Source organism: Electrophorus electricus, chromosome 2 (assembly GCF_041902795.1).
Source record: "Electrophorus electricus isolate QZ-2024a chromosome 2, ASM4190279v1, whole genome shotgun sequence".
In the NCBI taxonomy this organism is placed as follows: Eukaryota; Metazoa; Chordata; class Actinopteri; order Gymnotiformes; family Gymnotidae; genus Electrophorus; species Electrophorus electricus.
The window spans coordinates 35,424,682-35,443,855 of record NC_137498.1 but is presented as its reverse complement, the minus strand read 5'-3'; the positions used below and the strand labels follow the sequence as shown (position 1 = coordinate 35,443,855).

The 19,174-nt window shown below is 44.1% G+C and overlaps 1 protein-coding gene across 5 annotated transcripts in view; it reads right to left on the bottom strand.

The window, feature by feature from the left end:
* Positions 1-19,174, bottom strand: part of trioa (trio Rho guanine nucleotide exchange factor a) — a 71,894-nt gene that overhangs the window by 27,542 nt on the left and 25,178 nt on the right. For all 5 annotated transcript variants that reach the window (XM_027012064.3, XM_027012065.3, XM_081701251.1 and 2 more), the window contains exons 3-10: positions 14,850-14,924; positions 11,940-12,054; positions 10,052-10,244; positions 5,874-6,422; positions 5,195-5,317; positions 3,648-3,839; positions 699-830; positions 218-448 (exon numbers count right to left, since the gene is read on the bottom strand). In XM_027012064.3, coding sequence (XP_026867865.2) covers positions 218-448; positions 699-830; positions 3,648-3,839; positions 5,195-5,317; positions 5,874-6,422; positions 10,052-10,244; positions 11,940-12,054; positions 14,850-14,924 — 1,610 coding nt within the window. The remainder of the gene's footprint in view (positions 1-217; positions 449-698; positions 831-3,647; positions 3,840-5,194; positions 5,318-5,873; positions 6,423-10,051; positions 10,245-11,939; positions 12,055-14,849; positions 14,925-19,174) is intronic.

The following is a 19,174-nucleotide window of genomic DNA, read 5'->3' as shown; positions in this document are numbered from 1 at the left end:
AAGCTTTGCCTTTTAATTGTTCATTCTGAGCCCTCCATCCATCCACCTCAATCTCTTGATCACTGCCTTAAAGCTCTCCAACACCCCTTCCCTCGCTCCACTCCCTGGGAGGAAGTACCAAAATTATGCTCCCTACCTCATTCATCTTGTTGTCTGTTGCCCCTCTCTGTGTGTGCATGCATGCGTGCGTGCGTGCACACGGGGTGGGAGGGGTTACCTGTTGGACATCCTGCTGAAACACACACAGCTGCAGGCGCTGGTGCAGGCGCACCTTGCGATGTTGCCAGATGTTTTCCAGCTGTCTCTGATGATGCAGCACCTCGTGGATGATGTCCAGGACATGGTGCACTGCCTTTGAGTAATTGGCAGAGGCTGTCAGAGAATCAGCACTGCCCGGCGTCAGGGGCCGCTGGAGTTTGTCCAGCAAGGCTTTGCCATCCTGACTTACCTGTGAGGCAAAATGAACTGAGCTCAGCTGAGGGAATGGCAGGACTGAATTCATCACATCCACGCCTTCACATAGCTATGCTTTTTTAATTGGTATAATTAGCCTCAAGCGTATCAGGACCTATAGTTTCCACCCATGAATTAATGTGAACCAAAGTCACCAAAATAAATTCATTTAAGGGGATTTTGAACAACTCGCCCTCTCCCCACCCCCCCACCCCCCTCCCCAACCGACACACACATACACGTACCTCTGAGTAGGCAGTGGTGATATGTTCATACAGGCCCTGGTGATGGTGGATGGCATCTTCTAGGTCCTGGAGCTCCGAGGGCAAGTCCACTTCTCCACATGCCTTACACCATGAGTCCACATTACTCATGTACTGTATGTAAAGGATCCACACGAGGTCCATTAAGTAAGCCCTCCAACACCCCTGCCACTGTTTAACGATGTTCAACCGGATGTCAAATAGACAAACAGTCTGGATTAAATTAAATTTGAGATTAAATTCAGAGATTAAATGATATCTATGTATTTTATTACTAACCCAGCCATGTGGCTGGAAACAGCTACATGCCGGTCCCAAGCCGGATAAATGGGGAAGGGTGGAGAAAGTAATGGCAAACTACTCCACTATTATTGCCAAAATACTTTATGGAACAAATCCGAAGAGACTCAGATATGGTGCCGGAAGCTGGGTCCCCAGGGCCGGAAAGCACCCAACAATCGACCAGGGAAGAAGAAGAACAAGAATGACTTTCAAGTATTTTGGGATTTAATGATGTGAGCTGGACAAAGCCTTGTGGACTCCAGCCTGCTGATGCCACCCCAGGTGAAAGAAACTGTCTGCATTTAACAAAGTTTCACAACTTTGGAACATGGAATGTCTGTGGCCTGAATACAGGCAAAGTGGACATAGTCAAAGCTGAAATGGAACGACTCAGCATTGATATTCTTGGTATTAGCGAGCTACACTGGAAAGGCAGTGGCTCTCTCAACAGTGATAATTACACAGTTTACTACTCTGGCAATGACAACATCAAACGCAATGGAGTAGCCATTTTAGCAAACAGGAAAATCGCTAAGGCCATCCAATGTTTTAACGCCATCAGCGACAGAGTCATTTTTGTTGGCTTCAATGCAAAGCCTCGTTCACTTACGTTCCTGCAGGTTTATGTGCCCACTACAGATGCAGAAGAAGAAGATGTAGAGAAATTCTATGGAGAGCTCCAGCAAGCAATTCACCAAGTCCCCGACAAGGATACCATTTTCATTGCCAGGGATTTCAATGCAAAAGTAGGTGCGGGAGAGGAAAAAACAGTTGTGGGAAAATTTGGACTAGGAGAACGGAATGAGGCTGGTGACCGTTTGATTCTATGCTGTCAGGAAAATCATCTATTGATTGCAAACACATGGTTTGAGCAACCAAAATGCCGCTTATATACGTGGACAGCTCCAAACGGACAATACCGCAACCAGATTGGCCACTTCCTGTCAACAACGATGGAAGAGCTCAATGCAAGCAGTCAAAATGCTTCGTATCTTCGATACGCTGATGACAACTTTGCTTGCAGAAAGCGTAAAAGACCTAAAATATTTGATCCGACTTGTCAAAGAAGAAAGTGAACACATGGGACTGTACTTGAATATCAAGAAAACAAAAGTACTGACGACAACAGGCAATGGTAGAGTCCACATGAAAACCGACAATGAAGAAATTGAATCAGTTCAAGACTTCATCTTCCTAGGATCCAAGATCAACTGCAGTGGCGAATCAGGGCCAGAAATCAAAAGAAGAATCACACTTGGCTGCAGTGCAATGCAAGGGATGGCAAAGATATGGAAAAGTAAAGATATTACCATTGCAACAAAAACCTGCATGGTCAATGCAATCATATTTCCGATTTCCATGTATGCATGTTAAAGCTGGACCCTGAAAAAGGCAGACAGAAGGAAAATTGCTGCTTTTGAGCTATGGTGTTGGAGGCGAATGCTGTGCATCTCGTGGACAGATATGGTCACAAACAGGACGGTTCTAGAGCGTGTCAAACCAAGAACATCATCATTCGAGGGAAAAATCACCAAGCAGCGGCTCTCCTATTTCGGACATGTCATGCGAGCCAATTCCCTGGAAACATCACTAATGCTCGGCGTTGTTAGTGGGTCCAGAAGAAGACGACACCAAAGAACATGTTGGTTAGATACAATCAAGGCTGACATGACTATGCAAATGAAAGAACTGAAAGAAGCTGTCAAAGATAGGAAAGCTTGGAAAATGATGTCTCAAAGTGGCCAAAAGTCGGGTCCGACTGAACGGATAATCACATTTTATTACTAATAAGGAGAATATATATATAGAGAGAGAGAGTTCTGTGACACTATAACTCCAAGATGAAATACTACACAATGCCATGCATTATTGGCAATTCAGTTTGTCCTTTAGGGACCAACAGAAGAAAAGAAATACCGAAATGTAACAGGCTAAACTACAGTATGTAATGAGACATGAACAGGGGCTTCAACCCTGAACTCTAATATAAATTCCATCTCCTGTACAGAACCTGATGGTGAATGGTTATCCATGCCCTTTCTCGGGGATGAGTGTGGGACTGTGGTCAGGCTGACCTTGACTCAGGGTCTCAAACAGAATGGCATGTATGAGGGGGACTGAAACGGGGCTTTGTGTGAACTGACAGAGGATGCTAGATGGGGTGAAAATCATGGGGGACAATCCTGGGAAAATGAGCGCTGATCATGAAAAGGCACCAGAAATGAGAGGAATATTCCATCATTGGAAAAAGAAAGAAAGGAAGGGGAAAAAATAGGGTGACCACTGCTGGCGCTACACTCCTGTGAACTAAGACACTCTTTTACATGTGTGATTTTTTCCAATGTGGCTTTTTTAAAGTGGCAGATATGATAAAATATGCAGAAGAGGATACATTTCTTTTACACGTGTGTACCCACTATTGATTTGGTAAATGCAGAGAACTCTGATCCTATGTGGGTGAAGTACTTCCTGGTGCTAACATAACCTCAACCTGCACTTGCAGTCCTCTTTTACATGTCAAGATCCTTCTGCTTCTGCTGTTCACTATGTACATCAGCCCAACAGTGAGATCAACACAGTAGGTACTTATGTGGTGCTCACATCAGCGCCACGCCCAGCTGGAGCCTTAATGGCGGCGGGCTTTCTGACCTGGTCACACTTCTGATGGAAAGCAGCAGACATTTCCAGCAGGGTGCTCCTCTCGTCCAGAGCAGCAGCAAAGGCCTTCCACTCCTGCTCTAGCTGGCTGGAGATCTGCTTGATCTGCTGGGACGCGTAGTGGCCGGCCTCCAGCAGCCGGTTCCCCACAGACATGATGCGGTTAATGTTCACGTACACGTTCTGGAGCAGGAGGAGCAGAGGGGACATTAGCAGTGTGGGCAGCATGGTAAGCACGGACGCAATTTAGACACAGCATCTGCATGTCCGTTAAAAACTACTACTGCAGCATAATTAAACTGAATTAAAATTCAGACACAGTCTATTAAACGCATCACACCAGTTTCCTACACTACATCTACAATGGTGTTTGTTTATCTTTTCTTGTTAAGTCAGAACAAATCTGTAATAAGGTATGTGCACAATCTATAGATCCATGTCAGGAATCCAAGCCACAATGGTGCAGGCATTTAGGCTAAACAGCTACATCTCATCTCCAAATGGCTGTGATAAATTAGCTGCTACACCATTTTCCTCCTTTTTCTCCCTGCCTATCTGAAAAAGGAACTGATCCATATCTGTACTGAGGAGGTTCAAGAAAGCATGTCCCTGGATGGGTGTAGAGCAGCTGCAGGATCCCACTCACCCAGGAAGCATTTAGGATAGCTGCTTTTCCTATTACTGGACATGTAATGAGTCACTGGCACTGAACACACAAGCCAATTAAGAAAGAGCTATCGACCACTGTCCCATGCACTTTGAAGCTACTGAAGGAGACAGACTACCTGCACATTTTCCAAGAAGTTACATTTGAAAACACTGCAATCTGTAACTGCCACCACTCTAGGGGGACAGCAGGCAGTAGTCTAAAGAACCATCTGCGCAGGGTCCTCCAGGAGCCTCTGGAGGATGCTCTGGTTAAGCACAGGTTTACAGGTGCTGGGTGGGCTCCTGTACCCTCCATAAATGGAGAGAGGCAGCACCTTAAGGGTGTTGAGGTAAATGAGATCTCCAGCGCTACTACTAACCACACAGTCTCATTGAAGGCCAAACCAACCAACAGAACTGCTACTCATAATATACATTTTCAGGTAACTGGAGAATTTTGGATACAATGATATTAACAAACATAACAGGATAACTTTGGCTTTATACTGAGGCAGTGTGTGAACAGATTGTAAATCAAGGTGATTTAGAGGGCCCAGAAACTGAGCTGAGAGGAATGCAAAGCAAAGCATAGAAGGGAAATAACATGAACATCCCAAGATCAACAAAAAGCAAATTCTCACACCTGTCTGCACATTATGTATAATAACCACCACAAATCCACCAATTGAAATTCACAAATTCAAAAATGTCCCTGATTTAAGGCCAAATTTGTATATTTTGGTGAACAGGAAAAGTCAAAACATCTCAAGAATTGTTTCTTGGTGAGCAGCCATCCAGATAAAATGCCACAAGTTTCTAGGAATCATGTCTGGGTTCCATGCACACAAAACCGAATGAAATTGGAGTGTGCAGGGTTCCTGTTGTCTTACCATACAGTTCATGGCAAAGTGGTTATGTTGGGTCTGGAGCTCCATGGCATGTGAATGATTGTTGCCAATTTCAGTGTAGCCTGCCAGAAACAGGCCTTTGTTGTGCATGATCCAGTCGAACATCTGTAAAGACGCACGCAAACACACACACTGTGATTAAATACCTAGCTGAGAGTACTGTGCATGTGTATGAATGCACACAGCCAAACATCCAACCAAAACGGTACACATGTGTGCAAGTTTCAGCACGTGAAATAATGGGTTCATGGAGACGATATGGCTAAAAATAGATTGCTGAGGAATGACCTGATTCTCAGGAGGAGAGAATAACTCCCTGTATCCAAGCAACATGCAAAATCCTCTGCCCACTACATGCAGCATTCAGACTGCTTGGTTGGTGGTACAGCAGAAAAGTAAACACTATTGAAAATATCCAAGTAAAGATAAGCACTTAAATGTAATGTGTTTTTCATGAAAATGTATTTTTGCAATAGCTGTGGGGTGGAGGGGAATAAAAAGCCACATCTGTGCTTCTATTATATTCTCCGACACCCTGTAGGAGATCCAGCCCTGGAGATGCGGTGCCACAACACCCAGGAGGAGTGCAGCACTAATAATAACTCAGCCCTGTCGTGGAATTGCGCACCTGGCCCGCCCTCCTCCTGCACACATGCCTCACCTTCTCAGCGTCCTGCTCGAAGAGGCGGAGCTGGAAACACTGGTCCAGCTGCAACTTGCGGACGTGCCAAGCCTGATGGAGGGCCTGCTGTGTGGCGTGCAGCTGCTCTAACAGGGTGGTGATGCGCGGCACCAGGCCCTGCGTGTCAGCGTTGGCCTGTCCTGTGCCCTGGCTCTCCCTCTGGCCAGCGGCTGCCGGAACGGTGCGGCTGGCGTAGCTCTCGCTGCTCTGGATGCGCTGGAGCAGGCACTGGCCCTCACCGTCCACCTCCTCCACGGGTGCCTTCATCACCTTCTTCTTGAGGGCAGCATGCTCCTCAATCATGCGCCGCGCACCATCCAGGTCCTGTGGGAAGTCTTTGCGTGTCACGGTGGCCTGCATCTCCTCGAGGCGGGACAGCAGGTGCCTTGCATTGCCTGTGAAGTCCTCGAAGGCCACACGGATCTCGATCCATTCCTCATGGTTGTAGTCCAGGCTGCCCTCAAAATCGGGCGTCAGCTGGGATGGGTCCACCACTTTGGACAAGCCCTCCAGGGACACCATGGTGGTCTGGAAAAGGGCACCAGAAGGTCAGTTGGATGGTTGGTACAAGTAAAGACCAGGTGTACGGAGGAAGAAAGAAAAAGGAAGTCAACAGCCTTGGGGATTTACAAGTGAGAGGAAAAAGGAACAAGCCCAAAAAACAATAGAATGAAGAAAGAGGTAAACAGAAAAATAGAGAGCTCCGATTGTGAGCGAGAATTACAGACAAGCAGAAGTGAAAGAAACTGAAGGGGAACAGAGAAACAAAACACACAAACCAACCACAAAAATCACTCTGTGTCTCAGAGTCTCGTGTCCCATGCGATTCAACACTGCCATTCCAGGCTCACTTAATGACCAGTAAGGTGGGACGGTTATTTTTAACAGAGGGCATAAATCTAATTTAACATGGGTCTTTGGGAAACAGCCAGGGGTCCAGACCAGTCAGAACACACAGCCACACAGCCTCGAGCTGGCTGCAATGCTTTGGAGGCGTCTGAGCAGGCTAAAACATTAGCCGGAAACACGTAGCCGGAAACACAATCACACAGCCTCGAGGCAGTGTCGAGTCTTTGGGACATCCAGCCTTGAACATCAGCACCATTGCGGAACTCCAACAGCACGCTTCTTAGATGTGGTATGAAGGAAAAAGAGGAAAATACAGAGGTATGCACAAATGCACAGTGTGGAAAGGCTGGCATGTCTATTCTGCTTGGTTCTCGTGAATCATCGTCACCACTAAATCACATTAGAAAATGAGAGCCCACTGCCTCAACATCTGTGCGTCCGTCCCTCTCAGTGCAGTCAGCATTTGCGCTTTAACATGTAGTTCCTTGCCTGCTCGCACATGTCAAACTGAGCCATTTGGAAGAGCTCACTTTTCGACATAGGCATGGACGGAGAAGTGGAATGACGGAGGGATAGAAAAATGGAGGAAAAAGAACAGATGGACTGACAAAAGCAAGTGAGTGGGCTCCATCATGGCTGTGTGAAAAGGCGAGAGCAGAGCTGTTTGACTCTTTTGTTGAGTGGAGAACGCGGCCCACTGGATTGCTTCCCATCAAATCCAGTTCTCACTCAAATACCCAAATAACTGGCTATACCTTTACACTACCATAGAATAATAATAAAACAACAATGTAGTCCATTAGCCAGCTTCAACATGGGGTGGGGAGAGTGAGTAAAAGTGTGGAACAGTTCTCAAGTCCATAAAAGATCATACTTTGTATACTATATAATGTGGATATATAATATACACACAAATGTATGAACAGTCACATTCATATTGATGCAACAAACAGGGCTGGGCATTAACAATATAGATGCAATGACATTACATCAGAAAACAAAGGTGACTATACTGTTCTCTTAAATTAAAAAATAAAATATAGCACTAACTAGCTATGAATCTGCACTATTGCAATATAACAAGGACCATTAATTTTTTTTTCTTTCTTTCTTCATCCTTTTCTTATGGTTCTAATCGAGTGACTGTCATCAAACTGCAACAGCATCAGTGTCAGTGTTGAATGTAGCCTGCATTTATTAATGTGTGTCATGCACTGAATTTCCTCTCAACTGGAAATACATGTGTATTAAAATAAATATACATGTTAGATTAAAGTTAATTAATTTTCTGTATTTAGTATTTAGTTACAATAAATTACAAATTACTGGAGCTCAAACAGACAGTCATTGACATATTTACTCATGTTGATAAACAGAGTGAAGTACTCATCTTACAATCCGCTTTTCAAGATACGACCCCCTTCTCAATTGAGCGCCATGGAATTTCAAGAGTAACTACCATACTAGGCAAAAATGACCAACATCGTGATCATCTGCTGACTTGTTCATGAACCTGCACAGAGAAAATCCAGGAGCTCATGGAAGCTTGTAAGGGGACCAGTGCTATGAAATTCTGGCAGTTAATGGGTTAAAAAGTAATCCAAAAGTAATGGAAAGTAATTATATGTTACAGATACATTTTTAAATAGGTGAGCAGTACTCAAAAGTCATTCACCCAACAGTCACATAAATAAGTTCATGCATCATCCTGTAATTTAAAGTTGAGCAATGATACCACAAGAAAAATTAGTAGCAGAAAATCTTCTATCATGAATATAAAGGGGTCATTGTTTTCCCCCAGAAAATTTCTCCACAATAAGACTATGGTACAAATGGTTGCAAAAGCAGGCCAGTTTGCTGTAACTAACAGTTTATAGTGCTACTCTTCAACTTCCATTTATTCATTTATTGCTGATTGGCTGCAAAATCGAGCCATGGTATGACTGGCTGTTTCCTTAAGGAGGGACATGGGACCATGGGAATTCCCAGGCCAGTTCTTCTCAATGTGGGTTCTGGGAGAGCCCAGCGCTGCAAACAGCTGCGTTTGACCTGCTTGAACAACCTGAGCTAAATCAGAAGGCCTATATAACTAGTAACCAGTTGGTGAGCAGTGCATGGAATCCCTCATTAGACCAGGGTTTGTCCAAGACTGAGTGGAAAAAGCTAAATGGGAGATACTTACTAAGAGTATGAAAGGTCCTGATAATGCAAACATGCACACACTTTTTAATACATATTCCTTAGACCCATCAGAATATCGAACGCATTGTCTGACTGGGAGGTAAACAACAAGACAATATCTAGCTAAATTCCTGATCTGTGGTCAGCACTCAAGACACTGCCTCTCCAAAACATGCCCTAGGCCACCAACAGAATCAAATGAAAACACCACGATCAGGAAATGCAAACAAGCCTACAAGCAATGGGCACAGGACTAGAGAGGGAAGAGCTCTGTGCAGGCCCTGGGCTCAGCTCTGCACAAACACTGGGCTCAGATCTACAAAGGGGGAAGTGCTCTGTGGAGGCAACTGCAATAAGAATTCAGGATGCAGATATTCCCACAATGAATAGTGCAGCTGCACATGCGTTTGCACTCACACTGACAATGACACGCCTCCACACAGAGATGGAACCTGCACACCCACACTCCTCATGCAGAGCAGAGCCTTCTTCGTCTTTTTCTCCCAGGCTTGCACACGCGCGCGCATGCACGCACACAATCAAATTACTGTATTCTACAGCACTGACATTTAGTTGAAGAAACCTTGCTTAAAGTCCATCCAAGTGAAAATTATAAACCTTTTTGACACCACAACTTAATCATTCATACAAGGGCAAACATAGCTCAGAGACTGCACCTGTTTTTAAACTGATTTTTAGCCAAACCTCAAAACCGTTTGCAAAATAAAAACCTTGCAGGAGAATATGGAAAACCTAATGTGCAATAAAACTGAGCAGAGAGGAGGAAGCTTTCAAAAAAACAGCTAGCATCCATCAACATTTACACTCCGACGTTCAGATTTCTGGCACAGTCAAGTAAATGCAAAAGTTAAAATGTTTTTGTTTGCTTTGTTTTTTTCCTCTTATGTGTGTCACAGAATGGAGAGCTAGAGTATGAGCCATAGACAGACAAGAGTATTACATAACACGCAGTGTTCACTTGACGGCTAGAGTGCAGCTGCCCCGGTGCAGCTGAGACTGATGCAGTGATACAGTGCACCATCCATCCCAGAGGCGGGCAGCCAGCAAGCCCCCAGAGAAACTTGCTTGATTCAGCTTCTGAGGAACTGTGCACGACAAGCTCATACCTCGAATTCGAACTTGGAGCTGCCGAAGTTGGTCCTCTGCTTCTGCCAGAAGTTGTCGGGCTTGATGATGAGGGCGACGTGGATGCAACACGGGAAGGACTCCTGCAGGATCTTCAGCAGGGGCTTGATGGAGTCCCACTTGGAGCCACGCATGTCCACAATAACCGTGAACCCATGTTTACACACATCCTCACTGGGGGGTGGGTGGGGGGACAGAACAAAGACTGAGCTTTAATCCACTTTGCTTTATGTAAGCTGTCCATCATTCATCCCTCCAGCTGAGCAGAAGCACAGGGAGAAACAGTAATAAAGGATGGAGCAGATAAGCCTGTTTCTCCAATTCACAATCAATGCAACAACACACTGAATAGTGCCCAGAGAGAGGGGGAGGGAGGAAGAGCGAGAAAAACAGAAAGAATCAGACAGAAAGGAAGACAAATAAAATGAAAGAAAGAAAACGAACATTTTACTTACCCACGGCTTACAGCTTAAAAATGTAAACAATAAGCATCAAGAATGTGAAGAACTGGTGAAGGCCTCCTTCATCTTCAGTGTTTTGCCCTCTGTCTATCTAACCAAGCCCAGATCTGACTGTTCACTGTGGCTTGCTAACTAAGGATCTTTTCAGCCATGCAAGGAACGGCTGACTGGTCCAAGCAGACAAACCCAACCGAGCTCCATACACTCATCAGCAGATGCACACGCAACCTGTGTGACTGCGACACTGTTTTCCTCTTGTGCGCTCTCTCTCTCTCTCATTCCCACCCACTTGCATGCTCACTCGCTCACCCTCCCTTCCTGCTTCTCTCTGCGTTTGCTCTCTGTCACTCTCTGGCTCTGTACATCTGTCTCTCGCTACCACTCTCCCTCGCTCGCACTCTATGGGATTGGCTCGATCTGTCTCTCTCTCTCTCTCCCTCTTCCAGTCTTTCTCTCCCGTGTGACTGTGTGGGTGCAGAGCCAGGAGATGAGAAGAGAGAGCAGTGATGTGGAGGAGGAGGAAGGTCTGTTGGCAAAAGCTGAACCACTGCAGGTTTTTCTGAGTGGGGCCCACACTCCCACTCATACCACCGCCTTCTCTCTCTCTCTCTCTCTCTCTCTCGCTCTATCAATCTGTCTATCTATCTCTTTTTTTGCAGCCTCTCAATCTCAGTTCCACTCTCCTCCTCTCCCTTTCCCAGGTGACACTTTGCCACCACAACTAATAGAAATAATGGACTTATTAACAAGAACATACACGAATGTATACTGCAAGCAATGCCAAACCACAAAAGTTATAATACAAGAAATGTAAATTAAGGAATGACAAACTCAAAAGTGACTAAATAGTGTATAATATACATGTCGTAGTATCAGAACTACAACTCACACAATACTTTGGCTACAAACAATACTTTGATTGACATGACGAGACCAAACCCACTGTATATGCCTAACAGCAGGACAAAGCCTTTTCAATACATAATGGAGGTAAAGAGATCAACATGCAAGACAGGGTCAGCACACAGACACATCATCCCTATTCATGTTTTAATTAAAACAAGCATACCCCAGATTGAGCAACTAAACAACAGAATGGTGAGGTACTCTAGTGTAATTTACACTAAGCTCTGAACAAGCTCAGTGCATTCTCAAACTGCAGTTAACAAAAACTAAGCCATACAATTCACTTAACTACAGCATCCATCAGTACAGATTTACTACCCAAAGCAGATTTGCATTAGTCCTGAGCTACACACATGAACACTCCCTATTCAATGAGTGTCTAGACATAAATGGGAATTTCAGAATGGTCTGTGATTCCTGGAAGGAGTGGTAGCCAGGGATTGTGGTTGGCGGAGTGGAAGTGTGGTGTGTAGGTGGGGGTGGCGTGGGTGGAGGGGAGTACCTGGGGATGCCAGCGAGGTAGGCAATGAGCCTGCGCAGGTCCTCCTGCCGTATTCGGTCGTGGTTGGTACGTGATGGGAATGTTAATACAGGGCCACCGCGCTTGTCTCTGCCACCTGGTGGAGAGACAGAGGAATTGGGGTTTTGGGGGAAGAGAGTGTAAGCCTGCTGCCAGTGGGAACCTTCACATTGAGCTCATTAAAAGAATGAGCTCAGCAATGCCACCACTCCATAATAACCTGCCTCACCATACATCACCCACACTCTCTCACTGTACTGACGCGTGAGCTGATGTTCGATGTCACCTCACACATACATATCAGCATACATGGGAGAGTGTTGCAGCAGGCCTCTGTCAAGTGTACAAGTGTGTCCCCTCGGGTTTCTGCCCTCTCTGCCCTGATCTGCCCAGGTCTGGTCTCATACTGACAAAAAAAACTAGGCTACTTTGTTGTGGCTGACTACATCTCATTAAACCTAATTCTTATAGCAAATTTTAAAGAAAAGCAGTTAATATAGAGCAAGGCAATGTGGACCATCACGGTACTCTGTTACAGTATGATGATTACAGTATCAGTAGCATTGGACTGTGGACAGAAAAACATGCATGAGAAAACTCCCACACTGCAAAAAACATACCTTAGCAAGTGAAAACATCTTAAATCTACATTTACAGCCTTTGGCATACACACCTATCCAGAGAGAATTGTGTGTTTTTCCGTATGACCAAGCATGTATTCGTTAGGAATTGAACCCATGACCTTGGTGATTCTAGCACCTTGTTCTACCAGGTGAGCTATAGGGGTCTATATCTATAGCCAAAAAATATGTTTGACAATGTTATTTTCTTACAAATCAAGATGAGAAACAGCAGTTCTTCACAATAGATTTTTCAGTTGCTAAGATTTTTTTAGTGCAGTGCACAGCACTTTTCCCTTTGCACACTCTCCAACTTGCAGTTTATTAGTCTGACTTGAGACTGTGAACAAGGAAAATCTACAGGGTGTAGGGGAATATAGGAAAGACTTTTTTTTTTTTAATCCTCTCTGGCCAATAATCACCTTTTCCTAATCCCACACAGAATGGTCGACAGACAGGCTCAGTAATGTAGAAAGTACCCTGCCAGCACATAGCAGACTATCCCCATGGATTTTTCACCAAGCAAGAAAAGTGCTGAGTCTCCCTAATTGAGTGAATGCTTAATAGGATCAACCATCTTATCCCTTTGCATGACGAATAAATAATCAATCGCATTTATGCAATGCACTATGGCCAGATCTTTTGCAGGGTGTAACACGCACGGTGCTTGTTGTGTTAAAATCCCTGCAGTGCGGTGACAGTCTCGCACACAGTGATTTTGTCTGTGGCTAGCTATTCTTGACCACTGCACTGGGGGAGACACAAGTCACCAATTCACGTCTCTATGGAAACGCTGTCCACATCTGAATCTTTTTGTGTGGGTTATGTGTTAGTCTCACAACCTGGAGGCTGTAAAGGCTCTCTGTCTGTTCTCCTCTCAACCATGCTCAAGTGCAAATATTCTATCAACAATGTCCTCAAGTCTCTGGGATGTTTCTAACAACAGCCTGTGTTTTCCTAAGCTGCACCTAGCTTGCGGTATGAAGAAGGGGTGCGAGTCTGAGTGGGTCACTTAAGTCTGGCTGGGCACTGTGTATGGGAATAGAAGCAAGGCTCATGACTGCAGCTTCACTCAACTGGCACAACAGGATGCGTGTGCAGGTGTGTGAGTACTTCACATAAAAGAGTCCTTAGAGCTCAATTTACAGTGAGGAAGTACACTCAAATAACCACAAAGAAGCTCAGATACATGACCTTACATGCAAGCATAAACGCAAACTGGGGAAGGACAATGTATCACAAGCCTCAGAGATCTGGTGTGCTGTTTAGCTCTTGTTAACTATGTCAAAAAGTTAGTAAAGTACATAGTATATTGGGTGCAAATATAAAATCCTAATATTTTAGCACATTAGGGCAATTTAAGAAAGAACTCTTGTTAGCAGTTTGCATCAATTCATACCAAGTAATAGAGACCAGAGAGTGATATGGTACTCCAGTGTTGGAAATAGCTGAATGTTGATATGAAACAGCTGAAACACATGAGATGTTCAAATATATTCTTGACCCACACAGGCTAATCCAGAAATGTTCTAGCTCATGAAACAAATTCTGCATTGAGTAGTGCTGGATTTGAAGCCCATTCTTTTATCACTTAACCCATTAGGGAATTTAAGTTTGGAAACAGCAATGACGTAATAGCCCAGTACTCTATAGTGGCGGGAACACAGGGGATTCATTGGCTTGAGCCTGCCCACTCCAGATGTGCATCCTGTATCTGAAGCAAGTAGCCAGAGTTCCACAATTTAAAAAGCCCTCGTTGTAAGAATCACTGACACAAATGTTTATATCAATGTTTATTCAATAAGGACCTAACTGTACACACATTCAGAATAGTAACAAATTTTTTCCCCTCATCTGAATAAATGAATTTGTTGATGAGCTGTTGGTGGAGCTATTAAATTGTAGCTGTTCTCACTCACACATTTGAGTACGTTTTGAGCCACTGATTCAGCAGTGGTCAAGTGTACTCAGAGCTCTCAAGTGAGCTCAAAACAGGCAGAAGAGCACAAAGATTATATCACCATAAGCTTTACGTGCATGTCCATGCCTCAACTAAAACCGAGTGTCAAGGGCCGAGTGTCTACAGGTTTATGCTCCAACCCTACAGGTTATATTAATAACAACACCTCTATAATCAATAATGCATCCTAATTAGTTACAAACATGCAGTTACTAGGCCCTCTATTGAACAGGCAATTAATTATTATTTCTTTTCACATTTCACAATCTCTACCTTAATGCATAGCTTAGCACTGTGTCAGCAACAGCCCACCTGATAAAAAGGCCACTTTTTCCTTCAGAATGGGCAAGACCTCCATCGCTTTCATCTCTTCGTTCCTGTGAAATCCTGAAACACAGAAGTACACACTCATTTGCAGCACAGTGCTTTACTGAAACCAACCCAGCTGTTCAACATGCAAGCTAAAAGACACCCTCCATAGTATATTGCTCTGGATAATTATATAACTCAGTCACAGCATTCACCTGCTTCAAATAAACATTTAACTAATGAAAAGGCGGCCTTTGAAGGCCTTCATTCTCCAGCCCCTTTTCTATTGAAAAGCCAGGCTAATTCCCCCTCAGGCCTTGGCTCAAGTTCAAACGGCTTCTCTGTGAGCTCAGCTGTGACCTGGGTGAGCTGTCATTTCTGTTCAGACACTTGTTTTTTATGATTCACCATTTGAAGCTGGCTCAGTTGGGCCAAGTTAGGAAGGTTAGTCATACACTGCTACCAGACTTGATTTGGACACAGGATGGTCTCTGCTAAAGTTGTGACTCAGATCAAAGATTAACCTGTATATTGTAACTGACATTGGTTAAACAATTTTTCAAACTGAGTAAAGTAAAGAAAATGTCTGCTAAAGAAATTGTTTACATAAAGATGCTCAAGCCATGAGAATAAATCCAACAAGTATATAGTTTGATGCAGTTCAAAATACCAAATGATTTCCCTTATGCATTCAAATGTCGGAAAGGCGTGTATGTGACAATGTATGCATTCACTCATAAAAAGGCAAAGAAGATAGCTAACATAAATATAAATGTCAGGTCTAAAACTCCTCCTCCTATTTCTGTAAGGCTAATGCATAAAATATGCTCTAAAGAAAGATCCAAACCCTCCCACAGAAGGCAAACCAATAGTGTCCCATTATTTAGTAATGGACTCTACATTGTCATAGCACCTCTTGCTGTATACAAAAGCCTAGTTAACAAATTCTGTCCCAAAACACTGATATCAGTTATTGGATTACCAGATCCAAAACTACTCAACTATTGTTGATTGTAATGCTGTTTAAAAACATATGTGTCTTCTACAACATGGTCTTATGCATCTTGTACATCAAAGTGACTAGGCAATTGGGGTTTGTTTGTGTGTGTGTGTGTGTGTGTGTGTGTGTGTGTGTGTGTGTGTTTGTGTGTGTGTGTGTGGTTGTATGGTGGGAGATTACAGTAGTTCAGTCTGCCCTTAGGGAAAGTAAGTGTCAGACAGAGAGGCAGTGGTAAGCAGAACAAAGAAGGAACTCCCCCACCCGCCTGAATGGAAATGACAGATTAGACACATAGGGCTAGTGCAGAGATAATGCTACTAATTGTAAACTACTAAAATACCAATTCATTATTTTATGGCTTTACTGGAAGGCCATTGGTCTATTTCAACACAAAAGACAGGAGAAAGGCTCCTGCTCTCTTCACAAACATCATTTCTCATGCAGGATTTTACTTCCCAAAGCAAAGCATCCATTTCCAGGCCACAGCACAGACCTTGGAGTCTGGTACAGCATGGGCAGATATTTTAAAGACTCTCTACGTTCACCATCAGCAGGCAGCCATCAACCCGCAAAAAAACAAACACGCCACTTCATAGAAGCCATTTGCTTTGAGAAAACAATACTCCCACTTCAGAGAGTGCATTCTGAAGTGTGGCTGGCAAATCACAGTCTACAAAGAAGAAATAAAGCATGCCAAGAAAGAGAGAGCCAAGGCTGAACACAAGTTGAAAGCAGCAAACTTTAGAAAGTATTCTGAGGGACTGTTCTTAGGTGCAGTGCCTGGGACAAAGCAGAGAGGTGTGTCTGTCTCAAGCATTTCAGTTTTGAATGAAATATAAACTAGAAATATAAACTTTCCATTTACATCTACTTTTATTCCTACTTAGAAAGTTATTAACTGTATCATAGAAAGGAAACACATGAAAAGTGATATGCAATAAAGTGCATGGATCCATCCATCCATTCAGTGGGGGAGAGGAGGAAGTTTGAAGACTTGACATCTTAAAGTAATATTAGTTCCACAACAGAACATACATATTTTTAATGCACTTAAAAATATGTATTTTTACATGAGGGGACCCTCAGACTTTCCATATCAGCAGACGAATACTGGAAATGAGAACCAGGACCACAAAGCTAATCTGCCTATGATTAGGCATGGCAGGGTTTTTAATACTGTAAAGCCTTGGATGCATTACATTACTTTTAAAACCCTAGCAGATTATGAAAAGATTGGACATCTCACACATTGATTCTGATTCTTACAAATGTTTATAGCAAAGAAATATTTATAGCAATTTCTTTTAGTTACTTCTGTTCTTGATGGAAGTCAATCACCTTTGTGAACCAGTATATACTACTAGACTGCTTCCAGATACTGAATGGGAGTTTTTTAAAAAATCTAATCATTTTGACATAATCTGACTGGTCTGAAACTAGATCAGAAAGCAGGAAATGATAGAATGTTCCCTTCATGCAATTCTCCATTTTTTATGCCAAAGATCAACATCGATTTCCCCAGAATCTGCAGACTAGGGCGAACTAGCACAGACACAGCCTGACTGTGAATCACAGTTGTAAATGCAGTCAGAATCTTGTAGTAGCGACCCATCTTAAGTAGGAAACTTTTCACGTTTCTTGTCCATTGTGGGAATCATGGTCTGGGGTGCCCAGCTCTGGTCTTGGTGATCCACTCCATCAGGCTCTAATACTCAGGCCTTGATTAACTGGATTGGGTGTACTAGACTGAGGTTGGCACACAGTAAGGCCAGGTGTAAATAGCCATAGCTTAATATGGACAAGAATAAAGAGAAAAGCTATGTGAATGGCTTGTTTATGGTGTGGCAGTTAATGAACAATTTAAACCGAATATCCACTTGCACTTACACATTTAGTGCAATCCACTAGTGTATGACCAAACAGTATAACCTAAGCTGGATTTAATGCTTCCATCTGCATTTTGCAGTAGTTATCATTTGGCACTATACAGCTCAAGGGATTTTGGAGCATAACTCAATGAACCACCCTCAGCCTCAAATTTTGCAAAGGCAATTCTTTACAGTAGAGTACTGCCTTGTTGGCACATGGCAGTAGCAGAGCCAGAGGATTCTGCTATTGGCTAATCATACAAGCAGGCAATGATAGAGGTGGAGGAGTGGAGGAGGAAGTGAGGGGGCGAATGTGGAGGAGAAAGAGGAGAGTGGAGCAATGAAGGGCAGGCCCCAGGAGGCAGGAGAGAAGACTGAGAGACAAGAACTGGTAGTAATCACAAAGAGAGAATGGAGAAGGAAAGAGGGAAGGAGAGCGATGGAATGAGAGAGCACTGGAAGGGTGAGAGTGAGGAGGAGTGAGGAGGAGGAGGAGGAGTGCACATGGTTGCTGGAGAATGAACAGAGTCCAACCAGCTGCAGCCCCACCACTCACCACCAGAGACAGCTGAGAGGGGCTGCCGACAGCCTCACAGCAGCTGCCTGCTCTAACACACAGAAATACACACATGTACACACACACCCTAACATGCCAATACAGGCACGTATATATGTACACACACACACACACACACACACACACACACACACACACACACACGCACGCACGCACGCACACACGCACGCACGCACACGCACACACACGCACACACACGCGCGCACACACACACGCACGCGCGCACACGCGCGCACACGCACACACGCACGCACACACACGCACACACACGCACACACACGCACACACACGCACACAAAAACTTCATGCTCTTATACTACATGTACTTGTGTATTTGCCACCCACACCAAGAGTAAAACATGGCACTGCAACAACAGAAACACTACACTAAAAATACATATACTGGCCCTTCCCTCCTCCTACCCACTGGATAAGTGAAATGTGGATCCTAGCTGTCACTCATACTGATGAGCATGATTGTGTATTGAGCAGCCAAGGGCAAAGGCCAACAGCCCACTGTCGTGTGTGTGTGTGTGTGTGTGTGTGTGTGTGTGTGTGTGTGTGTGTGTCGTGGAGGTGGGTTGTGTCCGTCATAGAGCTATTCACATTGAAACCGATCTTCTGCAAACTCATAGGCCTAAGAAGACGAGGGGGTGATTTCATTTCCATCATCATAGTGACTCAGGGTCAGCTGAAGGCAAACTAACAAACAGTTCTGACGCAGCTAAACAGCCAGTCAGACAGCTACAGTGTGAAGCACTTCAAATGACCCTTTAACTCAAAAACAGCAGGATTTCTACTGGTCATCACTGGGCCAAGATGAGACTGCTAGAACCTATTCAAATCTAAATCCAAATTGGCCAATACAAAAATGTGCTAATGA